A 21,303-nucleotide genomic window follows, 5' to 3' on the forward strand; every position below is an offset into this window, starting at 1 on the left:
GTGAACTACACGCACTAACCATTCAAGAACCTTTCCTGGAAATGCATCATAATAAGGTCGTTCTCCGTACTAATCCTAAATTCCTTCCTAAAGTCAGTTCTCCCTTCCACCTCAGTCAATCTGTGGAACTGCCCGTTTTCTTCTCGCAGCCACAAACACTCGCAGAAAGAGCTCTTCATACCCTAGATGTCAAAAGAGCATTGCTATACTACATTGAGCGAACACAACCCTTTCGTAAGACCAAGCAACTTTTCGTGTCTTTCTCACCACCACACAAGGGCAACCCTATATCAAAATCTGGTATAGCTAGATGGATTGTCAAATGTATACAAATTTGCTACCACAAAGCTAAACGTGTTCTCTGTTCCTCCTAAATCCCACTCTACAAGAAAAATAGGGGCTTCAATGGCATTTTTAGGGAACATTCCCTTGGATGACCTCTGCAAAGCAGCTACATGGTCTACACCGCACACATTCACAAAACACTATTGTGTAGATGTGCAAACTAAACAACAAGCTACTGTGGGCCAGGCTGTACTCCAAACACTATTTCAAACTACTGCAACAGATACGGGTGGTCGCTGCTAAGAGTGGGTATTGCTGTATAATCTATGCAACAGTGTGTAATCTGCAGCTCATATGCCTTGAACGGAAAATGCTACTTACCAGAATGCGTCTGTTTTTGGCATGTAGAGCTGCAGAGTTACACACGCCTCCCCGGCTACCTTTATCTGTTCCAGTATTATCTTAGATACAGCTTCTATGGACATCCTTCCTTTTCTTGCAAAGCTCCATCATTTCCCTAATGGCGATAAACAGTCTGAGGATGGTGCCCATGCGCAATGTGATCCAAATGAAGAGTCAACCATCTTGTGACTTCCAAAGAACTTTTCAGGACAAAAACAAGTGCAAACATCCGGGCCCAACACTAGATGGCGATCTATGCAACATTGTGTAACTCTGCAGTTCTACATGCCAAGACAGATGCATACTGGTAAGTAGCATTTTCCTTTTAGCTGATTCTGCATTGTACAGCCCCACAAGTGAAGTATATTATTTTTGAGATCAAGGGGAATGCTAGGTGGTGGACATTTGTGCCGGCACAGGTATCCCACACTAAAATGTGGAAACAGTGATTTTCTCAGCTAAATTTGAGGTTTGCAGGGGATTCTGGCTAGAGAAACGTTGGGGAATCCACGCAAGCCATACCCCACTGGACTCCCCAGGGTGTCTAGTTTTTAGAAATGTGTGTCTGGTAAGATTCCCTAGATGGCCGTTGACCCCAGTGCCAAAAACTCAGGTCCCCCCCTCCCACTGCAAAAGCGGATTGTTTTGTGATGGGGAATATTGATGTCTCCACAATATGACCCACCCACACAAGTGAGGTATAATTTTTATCGGAAGACCTTGGGAAATGCGGGGTGGGTGAAATTTTGTGGATCTATGCAGATTCCAGAACTTTCCACCACAGAAATGTGAGGAAAATGTGGATCTTTTGACAAAGTTTGAGGTTTGCAAGGGATTCCGGGTAAGAGAACTTGGTGAGAGCCACACCAGTCACCCCATCATGGACTCCCCTGGGTGTCTGCTTTTCAAAAATGTATAGCTTTGCTAGGTTTCCCTAGGTGCCGACAGAGCTATGGTTCAAAATCTACAGCTAGGCACTTTGCAAAAAAAGGGTCAGTTTTCACTGTAAAAATGTGGTGTGTCCATGTTGCGGTTTGGGCAGTTTACTGTTCCTGGCAATACACCTCCCCCCACAAGTGTGGTATCATTTTTATCGGACGACTTTGTGGAATTCAGGGTAGGTGGAAGTATGTGGATTTGTGCAGATTCCAGAACTTTCCATCACAGAAATATGAGGAAAATGTTTTTTTGTTTCTTTTAAAGTTTGAGTTCTACAAGGGATTCTGGGTAACAGAAACAAGTCACTCCATCCTGGATTCCCCTGGGTGTCTAGTTTAAAAAAATGTATAGGTTTGCTATGTTTCCTTGGGTGCCAGCTACGCTAGGACCCAAAATCCACAGGTAGGCACATTCCAAAAATAGTATCTGCCTAGTGTGCTTTCTGCTGCCCTAGGGAGGGAGGGAATCGGGGGCTATTGCCCCGAAATGCCCCCAAGGGGGCAGAAAGCCCATTTTTTTGGGGGGTGGGTGGGGACATTGGGATGCCTATTCTGGGCAGCACCCCCCCCCTACGTAAAAAAAAAAGCCAGCATAATCTTGTGGGCTCTCTGCCCCCTCTGAGGGCAGATCAGGAGCTACTGCCCCATCTGCCTCCAGGGAGGGGGGTGCGCCGAAAGACTGTGGCATCTTTTTATGGGGGGGGGGTTAATTGGCATACCCATTCTGCATACCCCCACCCTTGAATTTAGAAAAAAAAATACCCCTGGTGGCTAGTGGGCTTTCTGCCTCCCGGGTTGGGGGGTCAGAAAGACTGGTCATTTTTTGGGGGTGAGTGGGGGCATGTCTATTCTGGGCATCCCCCACTCCGAACTTTTTTTGGGGGGGTGGACCTAGCAAGGTCCCCAAGGGGAGAGCTTGTATGGGAAAGCAGACTGTCCTTAATGTGACTGAGGACTTATTTCTAGAAGATCAGCTGGCTCGGCAGGTCCACCAAATATGAATAAAATTTCCTATTGCAGTTTGGCATCTCCAACATATCTGGGAAAGGTTTGGGCATCTCTTCTGGAGGCGGGCAGGGGTGGTGTAGTACCATTGCGTCATTAGTTTGTAGGCTGATTCGTGTTGGGGAATGCTTCTGTACATTTTTGGAATATCGCACCAGAGCTGTTCCCAGCTTTCTAGTGTGACCTCCTCTTCAGCATCCGTCTTGCATTTTTTCTGGTATGTGTGGAGTTGGATCTGGTGTGAGTGTTGTATTACCTTGTTTGTACTGGAGTTTGAGCACCGTGAATCCTCAAAGGCCTGGACCTGGGCTTTGAAGGGGGTTAGTGATCTAGTCGCTCCCTGTATGTAGTTGGGGGCGAGCAGCCAGAGACTAAGTTGGTAGTATTGTAACCTCAAGGATTCTGTAATATGAAATACATTTTTACATTGTTCAAATGTTTTAAAGGTCTTCCCCTCAAATAGGTCCTGAATTGGGCGGCATTTGCCATCCGATCACGATAGGAAGGCGTGAGGTTGCACGACCGGTGGGAAGATGTGATTGCGTGCTAAGAGACCACAAGTTTGTCCCAAAGGGCACTTACTGGTTTTGTAGGGGTAGCTATATATTCACTGAGGCAACGCGGCGATCCTGGGAGCCAAGCTAGGTCCCACTGGGGCCTGCAGGAGACCCCACGGTCCATTTGGAGCCAGTATTTTTCGCTTTCGCGAACAACCCATTCTGATATGTAGTGGAGGTGACATGACCAGTAGTAGTCTAGAAGATTAGGACAGGCAAGGCCTCTGCGGTCTCGGGGGAGCATATGTAATTTATTTGAGAAGCGCAGGTGACCTTTGCCCCATATAAAGGCATTTAGATCTCGTTGGAGGTTCTGGATGTCTACCTGTGGTATCTGGGTGAGCATTTGTGGAAGAAGGGACATTTTAATCGTGTTGAGGCGCCCCAACCAAGAAAGCGAGAGGTTCTTCCACCGGCATGTCTTCCTGTATGTCACGTCTGCACAACGGCCAGTTGGCCTGGGTCCAAGAGGACAGTGAGGGAGTCGGGTTGAGGCCCAAAAATCGTATTGAGTGATCAGCCCAGTGTAGAGGAACCAGGGCCTGTAGTCAATACACCTCTGAGGTTATGAGGGTAAGATTCAGGGCGTGGGATTTGGTTGTATTAATTTTGAAGTCTGAGGTTCTTACAAAAGAGTGAAGAAGCAAAACAAAAGACGGTATGGAGGAGTCTGGGGCCATTAAGGAAAGAAGGTCATTGGCGATACCTTCTGCTTGTAGCCTCCAAAGGGGATACCGGATATGTCTGGCGATTGGCATATTGTGATCGCCAGAGGTTCCACTGCCAAGGCAAAAAGGAGTGGAGAGAGTGGACTGCCTTGCCTGGGACCCCTGTGCATGGAAATGGGGTGTGAGTCAGCCATTGATACATATTAGCGTGCAGTGGTGAACATAAGGAGCCATCAATTTAGAGATCATGACCGGGCCTAGGCCTATTTTGTGTAGGGCCACTTGTAGAAAGCACCAGACCAAAAGCCTTCCCCACATTCAGGGACACCAGGCAGGCTGGGATGTTGCTACGTTGGACCTTTTCAATGAGATGGGCTATGCTGCGTATATTTTTCGCCCCTTAGCGATGTCTGATAAATGCCACCTGGTTCAGGTCTATTATACCAGGAGGATAGGTTTCAAGGAGGTTTGCGAGGACCTTTTTGTAGATCTTCACATCCGTGATCAGAATAGCAATAGGCCGGTATGATGTGCAGAGTGAAGGATCCTTCCTGGGCTTTGGAATGAGTACCACTTCTACTTCCGGCATTGTGGGTATACGGCCTGAGATTTCAGAGAAGCTGTTGAAAAGTTGTAAAAAAAAAATGGTATTGAAGTTGGGGGAGAAAAATGCAATAGAAGGCGACTGTAAGGCCGCCTGGTCCCGGAGTTTTGCCCATTGGGAGCTGCTTTAGTGCCCTTATCAGTTCATCTAAAGTGGTTGGCTCGTCTAAGAGTCGTGCGTTCTGAGAGTGAAGAGGTTCCCAAGGAAAGGTGCTAAGAAATTAGGTAATCACCTCTGGTGCATGGGGTTGTCAGCTTAGAGATCCTTATAAAAATCACACAATATCAATACTTTGTCACTCTCGGATGTGGTCCAGGATTCAGGAGCAGCCAGCCCGCTTCATTTTAGAGATATGGGCTCTTGTTGCCTGGGCGCGAAGGCGGCACCCTAAGCAGGTACCCACTTTATCTCCCCCCAAAGTAGGGATTTCTGTTTAAGAGACAATAGGGAGTGCTCCATCTTACATGCTCTAGGGCCTTAATATCTTTGGACAGGTTTGTTTCAACAAGGCGAGGTTCTTGGGGTCGGGCAGTGGTAATAGAAAACTCCCCGAATGGTTGCCTTGAAGTCATCAATAACACAGAAGTACAACTGGCTACGTCAAAAAGGAGAAAGTATAAGAGATTTTCTCAGAAGAACCCTCACTCATGGTTAGGTGACATGCTTCATCATTTGGTTCCCTCCTCACACCGAAGTGTGGGCTATGACTCCCCTGGGGAAGGAGCTGAGGTGTTTTATCTCCGAAGATGAGCGTAGAGGCGTCGTGAATGAGGGGCAGAGTGCAGAAGGGTGTGATCTAAAAAAAAATGTCTGGGTCCACTGAAACTTTATTTGGTGGTCACAGCGACAGTTAAAACGAGAGACAGATAGGGATTCAATAGATATACCCTATTGTGTTAGGTCAACCTGTTTCTGCCACCAGGCATTCGTCAGGACCTAAGTAGCCAGTCACTGCAAAAAAAGTGATAAAAGTGAAACATACAATAAAAAGGGGTGTACAAGCCACCACTGGAACTGTTTCGCTCGAAGTTCAGCGTCCCTCTTCTGTTCAGAGGGAAATGTGAAACTATTGTACATACAAGTCACGTACATTCTCTTGGACCATCTCGTGGTCTCTAGCTGTAAATGCCGCTGTCGTCCCTCAGAGTGATGGCAGGCAAGAGTGAAGGAATACCATTAATCACTTGCAATTCCGTGGTGGCGTTCGCGGTGAAAAAGGCCTCAATCTCCTGGTGGATGTCATCTAGATCTATCGGGTCACGTAAAACGTGGGGCGGCAGCTGTCAGAGGATGGGAGTGGCATAGTGTCTTCCTGCAACTTGGAAGGTTACAGCGACATGGATGTGATCTGATATGGAGATGACAGATATCCTGGCTGATTCCAAGGAGCAGATCCTGGGAAGGTAGAGAAAGCAATAATCAATTGTGAGTATGAGGGAATATATATCTCCAGGCGTCAGTGAGACCCAGGTCAGTGATAACCCTCCTGAAATCACCCCCGAGAATGGTAGTTTCTTCCGTGACACGAAGCAGGGGTTGGGTGCCACGATGCGCTTGGTTCTTTAGATGACAACCTTCGATGTCCCGGGCTACCCGGGGGGGGGGGCCTTGCAGCATGGCTTTCATTAGTATTGTAGCCCCCACAGATTTAAAGGAAGAGCAAGTCCAATAATGACATGGATATTTGGAAAAGAAAGAATTGATGGATGGAATGCTGGACAATGCAGACATTCACCCCCAGTCACAAGGATCTAGGTGTAATCCATCATTCTTTTGCTCACCACACCACCCCAGATTGGACCCAACGATATGCAAATCAGTCTTGACCCTGTTCCGTATGGGAACAGTTCAGCCTGAGCTGCCAAGCCAGGTCCTCCCTGAACCGGAAACAAGCATCCTGGGACCAGCTTCAGGGCATCACCCTTAATCAGCTAGGCTAGCTTGAATCCAGTGGTGTAGTGAGCACGCGACCCATGTCTGGGCATACCCTTCCCACTTCGGGTGATATATGCAAAAGAAAGAATTGATGGACGGAATGCTGGACAAGGCAGACACTCACCCCTAGTCACAAGGATCTAGGTTTAATCCATCATTCTTTTGCTCCAACACCCCAGATTGGACCCAGCCATATGCAACTCAGTCTTGACCCTGTTCCTTGTGGGAACAGTCCAAGCCAGGTCCTCCCTGGACCAGAAACAAGCATCCTGGGACCGGTCTTCCTGGACTGAGCCTGCAGCCAAAATCGGCAACTCCCTTTGAAAGCACAGGGCACCCGACACCAAAACAGCACCCTTCACCTGGTGCCCTTGTTCTGCTGTGGGTGCACTGTTTGTGCTAACTCGGATCCCCCTTTGCCCTGAGCCTAACCCCAGGAGCTTTCCTCCCACAACCTTGCGGCCTGCTCGTGAGCAGCCACAAACCGAATGCCCCCTGTCCCCCATTGTATAACTTTTGGCCTCAACAGTCTGCAACCGGCTGCCATAGTGCCGCTGAGGGTGCTCGAATAATGCATCCTTGACCCTGGGGGAAACCCTGGTTCTAGCTCCAGAATACCAACTTCCACATACTTGTATGTGCCTGCAAACCGTTAAATTAATTTTCCTCCATAGGAATACATTGACTGTTTTTCCTTGGAATTTGTTTTAAGTGTGGAGGTGGTTTGTATGAGAATATGAAACTGCAGTGTACAAAAACTGATCTGCTTACCTTTTCTCTAGGAAATGCCCCAGTGTGATATCTAGCCATATCACACAGAGTAGAAGAAGTAATTTAAAAAGTGATGTACAAGGTAATCTGTAAAGTAACCGAAAAGTAATTTAAAAATATTGACTTACCTGTAATTCAGTCAACTGCATTTGAACCTGCATTCAACTGTAAATCATTGCATACGATTTTACAAAGCATTTATTTCACCTACCTGCACTTGGCTTGGTTCTAGATATAGGATAACTTAATATTTTTTATACAAATTGGTCTGAGTTCAGTCTTTGTGTGTGTGACATAATTAGCTCAAGAGGGCCTCTCTATCTTAGCTGACCTGTAATGACCTCAGCGGGCGAAGCAGGATCCACAGGGAAGCGGGCTTGCAGTCAGGCCCGACAAACCCCTAGCTGGTCTTCACTTAAGGCAGGTCACGATCCCGGTCTGGCAGTGGTCCCAGGAGAGGCCGCAGTCGGGTTGGCCCTCCAGGCCAGGTGTGGCCCGGTGCTGGGTGTTAAAGGAAGGGGAGGTAGGTCCCTCCGCGAGGCCTAAGATGGCAGCTGCGGGTGGCGAGACGATCTCTCCTCCTGGCACCAAAAAGTGTGGGGTGGCCCTTGATCCATTTTCAAGGCGGCGGCAGGCCCCTGGTAGGGTCCAGGAGTCTATTCCCAGGTCATATACCCACAGCCAAGCTCCGGAACAGGTGGGCAAGCTTTAGCAGGTCGCAATGGAGCAGACACCCATCAATACACGTCTCACTCCATTTGCGGCTTGGCCACTCCCCGAGTGTTTTAAAGCTTTGATCATATAAAAAGGGAAGTAAAATTGACTTTGCCAGTGCTAGTGTTTTAAAAAAAATAATTTTTTTAAATTATATATCTGCATTAAGATTTGCCGATGAAGAAACCTGCGTTTTTGCTTTGCATAAAAACTAGAATGGGAAAAAAAGTTGTGGCTAAAAAATTGAAAATTGTTGTGCCTTATAGGTTAAATGCAACTGTAACGGGAGCAAGGACAAAGGCATTCCTCTGCTGAAGTAGAGGTTAACATTTATAGTGTAGTGGGGAATGGACTGAATGTATACTACTGGGTTTTTCAAGATTCATTGAAGAATAGTTACGGGGATTTTAGGGTTCAGGGAAGGCTAGTGTTTTTTTGTGCATATGAGTTAATAGAAGGGTAATGTTAAGTGGTTCCAAGTTTGTACTTTTTGTTTTTAGTCCAAGGAGTAGTTCAAGGTTTTAAGGGTTCACGGATGAGCATTAGTTACTAAGTGATTACTAGGGTGCAATTGGATAAATTAAAGGCTGCATGTGAACAAGATTTTAAATACTGGTTGAAGCTGAATGCAACAGCTTTCTGGAGCGCATGTAGAACTTATAACACCGAAGCGACTTCTCAGTAGTGCCTGGGGTCTAGTCAAGGATTGAACATTTTAAGAATCTTAATCTGAAAATATAACCAAGGCAAGGAGCTAATTCTTCCAGATCGTTACTACTTGAACCTGTTGGGTTATTTATTTTGTATACAAGAACGCACATCATGTTTTGTCACATATCCAAACCCTCCACTTCCTTGAGTCACTTGTACATATGCCAGACACCCCAGTGGCTTCTGCTGCTATTATATTTTGTCATTTAGAGGTTCACTAAAGCACTGACACCTTTTCGCCATTCTGATGTTATATTGTTTCTCTTTCCAGATTGAACACATATCAAGTTTGATCAAGCTGTCAAAGGTAAGAATCTACACTACATGGTTATTGGGCCAGTTCATTGTCATTTCCAACCAGATGGTTTACGAAGCAGTCAATTGCCAACTCTAGAAAACACCCACATTTCATTTTACTTGTAACATTGTCCAGAGTGTCATATTTATATAGCAAGCCAACCTAAAAAGAGCTCCTACATAAAGCACTGTTTGAGTGTGAGGATCCTCTAGATTGATAAGCTGTGCATGTATCCTGCCACCTATTGGTTGAAGTTTTTGCTTGTTTTAAAAGTCCCAAAACAGAAAGGGACCTTGTCTCTTTTTTCTTTTTTGTTTTTTTTGGTTAGAGATGCTGGATCCTTTCATGGGTCTGAATCTAAAATTCAATTTGACGCTGCATAAATGTGAGCTGGATACTTTTTTCATTGGGTCCACTTGGCTTCAAAAACTGTTCATGGTGGCGAAGCAACGGCAGGAGTAAACGTTTAAGCCTCTCATTACCTTAGGGGGCATGGGATACCTAGAGTCTCAGGGTGCCAGGCAGAGGCCTCCAGCATTGTCCAGTGCAAGTTCTAGTTGCCACTAGTCAGCTGTGAATTGTAGGCAAAAGTCCTCTTGCAGCTTTTTGTGTCCTTATAGCCACACAGTAGGTCAGCCCACTAGCTCATGGAGTCCACTTCTTTTTCCCGGTTACAAGATGGAGTAGATCCAGTCCTTCAGGGCTCTTCTCATGTCAGACAGCAGGTCTAGGCATCTTGTGATCTTCTGCAGATCTAGAAAGTTTAGAGAAGTGGGTACCTGGCTGTGCCACATTTCTGCCTGGCACAAGCTAGGGGTGGGCTGAGTCCAGGCTCCTCCCTAACCAATAGGGTAAACGTTCCTAGTACAGCCCACTTTTACAGCAGTACCTATTTGCCTTACTGCATACAAGCACAAAATGCCTTTTTTGAAAGTGTATGTTCAAGATCGGGCCCAAGCAGAGTGTGGCTGAAGACTTTCTCCGAGGGCTGGGGGGTGTACTATGGTAATCCTAGTGTCCTCTCATGTGTAACTCTAAAATCCAGTATGCAACAGGTAGTGTACCCACAATAAACCCAGAGACAGACGTTTGGTAGGAAAGTGAAGTCGTCAAGCCAGTGAGTACATAAGAATTGTGCTCAAAGTGTTATGTGTACACTTTGGATCTGTCCAGCAGGATTTAACACAGCAGTTTCAAAAAGGATGATCACAACCCCCATCTTGCATATTCTCTAGAGTTTAGAGTAGTCTTCTCTCACCATTAAGGTCAGCCCAATGTTTGCTCTGGCAAGGCATTCAATTCCTTTTAATATCTATATAAGCATAATCACTGGCTGGCGGCTGGGAGAGCCGTCTCTAATTTTCCCATATGGTAGATTAAAACAGGTAAAGGGTACTTTTTTTTTTAAGTTAGAGTTCGAGGCATATGAGCTGTAGATAGTATACTTGTGCGTAGATCGCCATCTGGTGTTGGGCTCTGATGTTTGCACTTTGTTTTTGTCTTGGAAGAAGTCTTTGTAGTCACACGGTAGGAGACTCCTCCTTATGGTGATAGTGCGCATGGGCATCGACTCCATCTCTAGATTGTTTTTTTCCGCCATCGGGTTCGGATGTGATTTGCTGCGCTCCGGGTCGGTGTCGTTTTCGAATCCCCTTCGACGTGCAATCCCTCACCACTCGACGGTATTGTCTCGTTCGCGTTTTTCGACGCGTATCTTCAGGAAATAAAAAAAATCCTCTACCTCGATCTTCGAGGCCGGCCGTTGGGCCTTTCCGAGCTGACCAAACCAGCAGTCAATGGAAAGGACTTCTTTCAAAAAATGCCCCATGTGTTGTGCGAAGTTCCCACACACTGACTTACACAAGGTTTGTTACCTCTGCCTCTCCGGAGCACGAAGACCATTACTGCGAGGCCTGTTCATCTTTCAAACCGAAGAAAACCATACGTAACCCTCTGGCTTGACGTCATGATGTCTTGTGAAAGCAGCTCGATTCCGGACATCATAGGAGTAATTCCAATCTAGCCGGAGCTACAAACTGATGAAGAAGACCTCTCCAAAGACGAGACATTCACTCCGGCTCAGCGGTCCGTGAGTACCCAGACCCCTGTCCCAACTGTGAGAAGGTGGCTCTATATATACTGGACAATAAGGCAGTACAGTGTGTATAGAGTCCACAAACCCCAAAGGTATAACAGAGGTTAAAGTCAGAACTGACCGTACTTTCCAAAGTGGTAGCTTGGTCGAGCAGTAAGGCAGTACCAGAGGACAGTGCAAAGCATTTGGTGTACACACTGTCAGCAAAAGGTTTCACACACTCAAGAACTGCACTACAGTTATAAAAAATATACTTTTTGAGTTACGAATACTCTCAGGTAAATACTTTACAGAGGAGCAATAAGTTGGTACACACAATCACAGGTTAGCTAATAGCAATACAGTTCTGAAACACACTCTAGCATTGAGCTTAATGGGGTTTCCTAGGAAAGTACAGTTGATTACTTTATGGATTACTTTGGTAGTTCCAGGACTAGATCTTGGAATCAGTCCTGGGGTCTAAGCTGAAACCAGATTAGGAAAAACGTTTTAGTTACAGTGATGATTTTTCCTGAATATAAAGCTGTTTTAAAAGTTCACACTTAGAAACTTTTCGAGGTGATTCTCACAATGTTATTCAATGGGAGGAAATTCAGGTTACAGGTGAAGTACGGTTGCGTTACTTTTGTAACCCAGCACTAGTCTCCTAGGGCCAGCACTGGGGGCTTAACTCAAAACAGGTAGGTAATTGCGTTTCAGTATGTCGTATGATTTTTAAAGTATATTTGCAGTTTTCAAAAGTAGACCGAAGAAATTTCATAGAAAAGCAGACAATGGGTTCCTATGGAGAAAATACAGGTTACTAGTAACCCCGCTAGGGATTACTGTTGCGGTTCAGTACTTGGCGGAAAGGTACAGTACTGGCTTCTCTCCTGATCACCGGTGAGTATTTTCGAATTCAGACTTTGGTTGATTTTATAGGAATATTTTCAGTTTTCAAAACTTCACACTTAGAAAATTTTCGGGTCAAAAATGGGTCAATGTTATCCAATGGCAGGTAAATGAATTACCGGTTTCCAGGTGAGTACTTGGTTGGTGAAGTTAGGGTTCCTGGCATAGACTCAGGGGTCCCCCAGGGTCAGGTGAGTACAGTTAGTTCAGTCCCAGCGGTGCAGGGGCGTCCGGGTGCAGAGGTAGGTAGGCCCAATGTTATCCAATGAGGGAAAGGGGGCCTTCGGTTGGTGGCGGCTGGCTAGCAGGCCACGCGGCTCTGGGAGCTGGGCTCCTGGTCACTTGCTCTGGGCAAGGGGGGGGAAGTAGGATCGGGCAAAGAGGTCACAGCCAGCGGCACTCGGGCGGCTGGGTGCAGGGTGCTTTTGAGCCGTCAGGCGCTCAATTTTATCCAATAAGGATCTGGAAAAAGGAACAAAGGCTGCAGGCTCGGGGACGGTGACTCTCCAGGGGCGACCAGCAAAGTTGGGATGTTGGAGCACAGGTAGGTACCCCAAAGGGAGGCACAGGGGGCTGTAGGGCGCCGGGTGCAGGGGTGTCTTTGGGTGTCGGAAAAGCTTACCCTCGGCTGGTCGCGGTTGGGGTGGCCCCTGGGGTTCTGAGTCTGCAGGCGTCGGCTGGTTCGTCGAGGAAGGTCTGTGGGCACTGGACTTCGGGTCCCAGTCGCCGGGGGGACGTCCTCGTGGTCTTTGTTCTGGTTGGCCCAGCCCGGGCTCGCCTGGTGTAGAGTGGGCTGGTCCGGAGCTTCCTGGTGGGCACCAGGTGGGTTGTTGCAACAGAGCCTCTGCTGATGGGAGTCCCAGTCGTCGAGAGGGTCAAGGCAGGCAGGTCCTCTGGGTGTCCCAAGGTTGCTGTCCGCGGAGGTCGCTGGGTTTAGGCAGGAGCAGGTTCCAGGATCAACAGGCCGGTAGGGCTGGGGCCAAGTCAGTTGTTGTCCTGTTGTTAGCAGCTGCATGGCGGGTCTTCGTCTTGATCTTCTTTCTTCTTTTTGATATCGGGATCTGAGGAAGGAAGGTTCAGGGAGCCCCTAAATACTAAATTTAGGGGCGTTGCAGGGCAAGGGCAGTCCTGGGGTGAGTACACCCCCTAGCCTGCTCCTCTCCTGTGGGAGGGGGGCAGGAGCCTAGCTGGGATTGGGCAGGACTCCCCATCTACAAGATGGCCGGAGCCCGGGTCGTGCTTCACCTCGCCTCCTTCACCTGAGGGGTGGAGTTGGCACAGGTTGGCACACCCCCCTTGTGACGTGGTTTTTCCCGCCAGTCTTCCCGCCAGATTGGGGGTAGGACTGGTGGGGGGCTGGTTGTTGGGTACAGCATATGGTCTGGGGAAGCTCTCAGAGGCGGTATGTCTTTGAAGCTTCCCCCGTCCATCCTGGGGGAGGAGACATAGCACCTCGCCCAGGATGTGCTTTGTTGCAGACCCAGGAGAGCGGGGGGCTCTCCACCCAGGGGTCCAGCAACATGTCTGCTGTGTGGCAGCCTCTGCAGCCACTCAGCCCAGACGTGGATTGTAGGTTCGGGTTATGGAGAGCATCTCTGTGATACCCTCTTGTGCATGTTACATTAAATCCCATACTGGCATCAGTGCGGGTTTAATGTGCTGAGAAGTTTGGTACCAAACTTGTCAGTCTTCAGTGTAGCCATTATGGTGCTGTGGAGTTCGTAATGACAACCTCCCAGCACCATATACGTTTAAATGGCATCACTGCACTTACAGTGCCCAGGAATGGTCCTGGGGACTGTAGGGGCACAGGGCTCATGCCCCCGTGCCCTCACCTCTGGCATAGGGCACCCAGCTAGAGGGGTAACTGAGGTATGCCAGGGCAGTGGGTTCTGTGGGTATGGCACACAGGGATGTGTGCCATGTCGACTTTTGTTTTAGTTATGTACTTAGGCACTCAGCCTGCAAAGGCAGGGTGTGGGTACCAGGGTACAGGGCCTCTGAGGGTGGCACAATCAGTGCTGCGCCCTCAGGGATCTTCTCTGGCCACCATGCCCTGGGTACCTAGGATACCGTTTACTAGGGGCTGACAGGGGGCCAGAGATGCCAATTGGGTATTTTGTTTCAGCATAGTTTTTAGGGAAGGAACACAGGGCACACTCAGTCTAAGCACATCAGCAGTTCAGAAAAAAAGTGGGGGCATACCAATGCAAGAAAGATGGCACTTTCTCACACCAACCAAAACCAAACCTAAGGCTCTGGTAATACCTTCGTCCTCAGGTCGACACCGGCAACACATTTCAGACGCCCCGTCCTCTGGCCCGGCTATGAAACCAAAAGAAAAGGTTTCTGGCTCTGGATCGAGCCAATCACATTACGCTGCAGAAAAATTACCTTCGGCACCAAAGTCCAAAACCAAAGAGGTTCCACACCCTTCTTCGTCTGCACCGAAAACAACCTCGCCGCCGAAGCCCTCCTTGTCGACACAAACAAGACAAGCATTCGGACCCGAAAAAATCTTTGGAGGAGCCGAAAAAATCTCCGGAGCCACAAACTCCTGTACCAAAAGATGAGTCAAGACCCCACAGAAAGCTTCAGAGACACCATTAACAACATTCTGACCGTAAATATTCAGCACTGAAAAAGGACATTGTACCCATACAACAGCCTCTACCAGATTTTGTTGGATCCAAAGCAAAAAACTCTACATTGACCTAGAAACTGGCATAGTTGTTGCCAAGCCTCCTATAAAGAGAAAATTGGACACTTCAGAAGACTTTGAAATACCCATGAAGCTGAAGGAGATGGGCACTAATACTGCCCCCTCTCTCTCCTTCTCCAACTGATCCAAATCTGCTCATTTCTCCAGTACACTCCCCACAACATACATTTTCACCTCAACCACAGGATGATGAAGATGATTATACTGATGGGGATGGGGATCCAGATAGGGATGATGACGCACATACCATCCACCCAATATAGATCCTTAAGATGATTACAACATAGATCCTGACCCACACAACGACCCGGACCTCTATCCCTCTAGTCCATCACCACCAGATGACAATATTGGGTTTGCGCAACTAATTATTAGAGCTGCTCAGTACCACGGGGTACAGTTACACTCTCTTCCTTTGGAGAAAGACGTTTTATTGGAAACATTTGCACCCACACAAGTCCACACACACCCTGCTAATGTTAAAAGGCATGCTAAAACATAAACCAGAAGTTTTTTAAGTCCCCGTCAGTGCCAGGATTCGTAACACCAGGGTAGACAAAAAATAAAAGGCAGCTCCCAAATTTAGATTCTCTTTTGGTGTTTAATGCAAGAGGGCAAATTCACAAGGCACAGGCGACACCCCTCCTCCTAATAAGGAATCCAAACTCATAGACTCATCTGGAAAACGTATTGTGTCACAGGCTGCAAATCATTGCGGATTGCCAATGCCCAAGCTTTGTTGGCCAGATATGAAAGCTTGAAAAGCTTATGCAACATCTACTTGACCAATATGAAGACAAAGCTAATGACCTTTTACAGGAGGGATAATTAATAACAAATACATCTATCAAATGTGCACTTGATGCGGCTGATACGGTATCTCGTGCTATTAATACCAGCATTTTGCTACGCAGGCAGGCTTGGCTCTGGGTTCAAGCAGGAAGTGCAGTCCACTATGCTTAATCAGCCCTTTGACCAAGAGCATCTTTTTGGGCCTTCAGTCTATACGTCTTTAGAGAAGATGAAAAAGGAAACTAACACTGCCAAGTCCATGGGGGACCTTGCAATTACCTTCCCCTAAAGGTTCATTGCGTCACTCCTTGCTCCAAAACTATTGGCTCGGAGCATCCCTATAAAAGCCCCAATCAAAACAATTCCTTCAGAGTTTACTTTCGTGGGGGGTACAGAGGCAACAATGGTAAGGGAAGAGGTCACTGTAACAATACCCGCAACTCCCCTACCACCAAGCAGTGACTTTCCTTCACTTCCCCCCAATCATCCCACTCCTGTTGGGGGACACATCTCACAGTTCCTACCTATCTGGAATTCTATCAGAACAGACAAGTGGGTAAGACAAATGATCCAGTATGGTTATTGCCTGGAACTCACCTCCACTCCCCCAAATATCCCTCCCAGACAACGTCCAATGTCCCCGAAACATCTCACTCTTCTGAAACAAGAAGTTCTCTCTCTATTACAAAAACATGCAATAGAACCAGTCCCCTTACCTCATCAAGGCACAGGGGTTTACTCCCTCTACTTTCTAATCCCAAAAAAGAACAGCTCTCTCACACCAATACTGGACCTCAGACCGTTAAACCTCTACATTCAGTCAGACCACTTCCACATGGTCACTCTCCAACAGGTGCTCCCACTGCTTCAACAGGGTGACTCTCTTCACTCTAAATCTAAAGGAAGCCTACTTTCATATTCCCATTCACCCCGCTCACAGAAAATGTCATGTTCCTGGTGAACGTTCAACACTACCAATTCAGAGTCCTTCCGTTCGGGGTGACTACAGCACCCAGAGTCTTCACCAAGTGCCTCGCAGTAGTGGCGGCTCACTTACGAAGACAACACATTCACGTGTTCCCTTATCTGGACGACTGGCTCATAAAAGCCAAGTCACACAGCAGATGTGTGCAACTCCATCTGATAGGCAAAACTGTCCTGGTCCGTACAGACCACATGACAGCAATGTTCTACATACAGAAACAGGGAGGGGACACAGTCTCTACAGCTTTCACACCTAGCTCAAAGCATATGAAGATGGGCCATTCCGCAAAACATATATCTCCTTGCAGAACACCTCCTGAGGGTACACAATCAGATTGCAGATTTGCTCAGTTGTCAAACACAGCAGATCCATGAATGAGAACTTCATCCCCAAGTTCTTCGTTCATTCTTTCACATGTGGGGCCACCCAGTAATAGATCTGTTCACCACACATCAAAACGCAAAATGCCCAAGCTTCGCATCCAGGTATCAACACTCATTGTCCAAAGGCAATGCGCTATGGATGAACTGGATAGGCAAACTTGCTTACGCTTTTGCGCCTCTCCCACTAATTCCGTTAGTGGTTCGGAAGCTGAACAGCATCCCCTCACAATGATCCTGTCTGCTCGAACATGGGCTGACAACCATGGTTCACAACCTTCTTGGAACTATCAGTAGTTCCTCATCAAAGGCTACACCTGTCACCCAAGCTTCTCACTCAGACCCATAAAGAGACAAGACATCCAGATCCAAATCAACTCAACCTTGCGATCTGGGACCTGAGGTCTTAGTTTGGCTATCTCAATCTCCCGCCAGACTGCATGAACATCATTGTGGAAGCTAGATGTCCTACCACCAGAGCATGTTACACCGCAAAGTGGAAACGATTTGTAATTTACTGTACAAATTAAATCAATCCACCAGATGCTTCTATTCAAAACATGTTATCTCTTACACCTACAACAATGTTAACCTAGCATATACATCCATAAGACTACATCTCGCTGCAATAGCACCCTTATCCTTGTTTAGAGTACCCGCTATCAAAGCAGTTATGGAAGGACTTAAAAGAATAATTCCACCCAGAGCTCCACCCTCTCCAGTATCGATTTTAAATATTCTTACCAGACTCATGGGTCCCCCATTTGAACCTCTGTACAAATGCAAACCACAGTTCCTCACTTGGAAAGTAGCCTTCCTAGTCGCTATCACATCTCGTAGAAGAGTGAACTCCAGGCATTAACCATGCAAGTACCATTTTTGCAAATCCATCATAAAGTGGTTTTTAGGCCCAACCCAACATTTTTACCTAAAGTAGTTGATGCCTTCCATCTTCACCAGTCTGTGGAACTCTCAGTTTTTTTCCCCTCAACCATACTCTGTGGCAGAACAGGCTCTTCACACTCTAGATGTTAAAAGTGCTATACTTTACTACATTGAAAGGACAAAATCCTTAAGAAAGAAGAAACAACTGTTTGTGGCTTTCTCCACACCTCATGAAGGCAATCCCATTTCAAAAGCAGGGATTGCAAGGTGGATTGTTAAATGCATCCAAATATGCTATCTTAAAGCCAAACGCACATTTACCATTACCCTAAGGCTCATTCCACATGCAAACTAGGGGCTTCTAAGGCATTCTTAGGAACATTCCCCTAGATGACCTCTGCAAAGCAGCAACTTGGTCTACACCGCACACTTTCAGAAATTACTATTGTATAGATGTGCAAGCAAAACAAGCTAATGTGGGCCAGGCTGTATTAAGAACACCTTTTCAAACCCCTGCAACAGATACAGGTAGCCACCGCTAAGGAGGTAACTGCTGTATAGTCTATGCACAAGTATACGATCTACAGCTCATATGCCTCAAACGGAAAATGCTATTTACCAATATGCATCTGTTCTTTGCATGTAGAGCTTTAGATTTGTATATTCCCACCTCCCCAAATACCTATATCTGTTCCAGTACTATCTTAGATGTATTACACATGGACATCTTTCTATTTCTTAATAACTCCATCATAACCCTTCATGGCAAAACAATCTAGAGATGGAGTCGATGCCTGTAAGAAAGTGGCTCTATATGTACTGGACCAAAGTAAGGTACAGTGTGTATAGAGTCCCCAGAGGTATGACAGACGTTAAAGTTAGATATAACCTTACTCTCTAAAATGATAGCTTGGTCGATCAGTAAGGCAGTATCAGAGAACAGTGTAAAGCATTTGTTGTACACAGTCAGCAAATGGTTTCGCACACCCGAGAACTTCACTCTAGTCCAATTGTTTTTATGTCAAAAGATAGTTTTATTTTAGAACCAACAGATATCAAAATATACTTTTCTCAATATGAGTGACTTTAGGTAATTACTATTCAGAAAGGCAGTAGACTTTGTAAGTACAATAGCCACAGTGGTTGCAATAGGCAAAACAATTCTAAACACAATTTAACATTGAGCTCAATGGGTTTTTGTACATAAATGCAGTTGATTACTTTAAGGATTACTTTTCTAACCACAGGAAGGGATCCTGGATTCAATCCCGGGACCTAAGCTGTAAACAGTTAAGTAAAAGCGTTTTGGTTACAGTTATGATTTTTAAAGAATATAAATGTATTTTCAAAGTTGACATAAACTTTTCAGTGAAAACAGGCAATGTTATCCTATCGGAGGAAATACAAGTCACAGGTAAAGTAGGTTCTCGTTACTTTTGTAATCCAGTACTGGACTCATAAGTTCAGCACTGGGACCTCTACCTAAGACAGGTAAGTAATTACGTTTTAGTATTTGGTACAGTTTTTAAAGAATATTTGTAGTTTGCAAAAATCGACACTTAGAAGAAATTTCACAGAAAAACAGTCAATAGTTTCCTATGGAAGAAAATGCAGGTAACTGGTAAGTACAGTTAGGATTACTTTTGCGGTTCAGTACTGGGCTAAAAGGTACAGTACTGGCTTATCTCCTGATCACAGGTGAGTAATTCGGAATTCGTTATTCGGCTGATTTTAGATGAATATTTTAAACTTTCAAAACTCCACACTTTGAAATTTCAGTGAAAACCAGTCAATGTTAGCCTATGGAAGGAAAGTGAGTTATCGGCTGTTAGGTAAATACTCGACTGGTGGAGTTACGGTTCTGGGCATAGACTCGGGGGGGGTCTCCCAGGGTCGGAAAGGTACAGTAGTTACACCCTCAGCGGCACAGGGGCAGCCGGGTGCAGAGAGAGTAGGCCCAAAGCAATCCAATGGAGGGTAGGGGGCCTTTGGTTGGTGGCTGCCAGCAAGCAGGCCACACGATTGTGGGAGCTGAGCTCCTGGTCACTTACTCGGGGCAAGTGGGGAAGGTGAGTAGGTAGTAGTTGCACTTCCAGCGGCATTCGGGCGGCTGGGTGCAGGGTGCTTTTGAGCCGTCGGGCGCTCAGTGTTATCCAATGGGAAAGTTAAAAAGTGAACAAAGGCTGCAGGCTCAGGGACGGAGATTCTTCAGGTGTGACCATAAATTCAAGAGGTAAGTTGGGATCTTGGAGAAGAGGTAGGTACCCCAAAGGAAGGCACAGGGGGCCATGGGGCACCGGGTGCAGGGGTGTCTTTTGGCGTCTGGAAATCTTACCCTCAGCTCGTCGCGGTTGGTAGGGTCCCTGGTTCTGAGGCTGTAGGCGTAGTCTGGTTAGTCGAGGAGGGTCTTTGGGCACTGCACTTCGGGTCACAGTTGCCGGGGGGTCGTCCTCGTGGTCTTGGGTCACTCAGGCACAGGCCGGGCTTGGCGGGTGCGGGCTTGCAGTTCCTGGCTGGCACCAGGGGTATTGCTGTTTGAGCAGAACCACTGCTCGTGGGAGTCCCAGTCTTTTGAAAGGTTCAAGGCAGGCAGGTCCTCCGGGGTTGTCGAGGCTGCTGTCCGCAGGAGATGCCAGAGTTCCGCAGGAGCAGGTTCAAGGATTAACAGGCCTGTAGAGTTCTTGGGCCAAGTCAGTGGGCGTCGTCCTTTTGTTGGCAGCTGCATGGCAGTTCTTCTTGTTTCTTGGTCTTCTTGCTTCTTGGTCTTCTTGTTTCTTGGTCGTCTTGTTCTTGGTCTTCTTGTTTCTTGGTGTTGGAAAACGAGGCAGCATCTGTGAGGCCTGCACAAATAACATGACACATTTGTCCTTCACTGGGAACCAAACAGTGCCTGACTCTCAGAGGGTAGCGTTGCAGAGCAGTCTGAGGCTTACTCAAGGGAGGTGGTGTAGGCTAGTAATTGCCATTTGCAGGTGCGCAAAAATAACACTCAATAATTGATTGTCCAGTCTGTACATTGCTTTATAAAAGTAAGAGTACATTTATTAAACGCACACACCACTCAATACTATACACCAATTTACAAATATACATAAGCTGCTGGAATTACTTAGTGACATTGCATAACATCGCCACTCCTCCCGCAAGGGGGTGGGTCTAGTACCACCACTCCCATGTATGCACATCATCTTGCCTGTAATGCAGTGAGTTGCTCTTAACCTGGAGCGAAGGCCCTGCACACTGGCACCGTCCCAGCAGTCAGGACACTGGGAGTTGGTTAGGTTTCAAGGGGCATCTCTAAGATGCCCTCTGTCGTGCATTTTACATTAAATCCCACACTGGCATCAGTGCAGATTTAATGTGCTGAGAAGTTTGATATCAAATTTCTCAGCCTTCAGCGAAGCCATCATGGTGCTGTGCAGTTCGTAATGACCTCCCAGCACCACATACCCTTAATGGCAGCACTGCACTTACAGTGCCCAGGAATGGCCCTGGGTGCTGTAGGGGCACAGGGCTCATGCACCTGTGCCCACACCACTGGCATAGGGCACCCAGCTAGAGGGGTTACTGATCGATGCCAGGGCATTGAGCTTGTGGGCATGGCACACAGGGAAGTGTGCCATGTCGACTCTGTATAGTTCTGTACTTAGACACTCAGCCAGCAA

At 47.0% G+C, this 21,303-nt stretch overlaps 1 protein-coding gene across 2 annotated transcripts in view; it reads left to right on the top strand.

Moving 5' to 3' along the window:
* PSMD11 (proteasome 26S subunit, non-ATPase 11) overlaps nt 1–21,303 on the top strand; it is a 473,607-nt gene that overhangs the window by 354,721 nt on the left and 97,583 nt on the right. Inside the window, exons 11-12 of one of the 2 annotated variants that reach the window (XR_013594972.1) lie at nt 8,862–10,022; nt 10,298–10,831. Coding sequence is in view for 1 of the 2 variants with exons in the window: in XM_078645110.1 (XP_078501236.1) it covers nt 8,862–8,897 (36 nt within the window). In the remaining variant the exon portion in view is untranslated. Of the gene's footprint in view, nt 1–8,861; nt 10,023–10,297; nt 10,832–21,303 lie in introns of those variants that run through there. The other variant, XM_078645110.1, reaches the window with a different exon arrangement.

Source organism: Lissotriton helveticus, chromosome 5_1, assembly GCF_964261635.1.
Source record: "Lissotriton helveticus chromosome 5_1, aLisHel1.1, whole genome shotgun sequence".
NCBI lineage: Eukaryota > Metazoa > Chordata > Amphibia > Caudata > Salamandridae > Lissotriton > Lissotriton helveticus.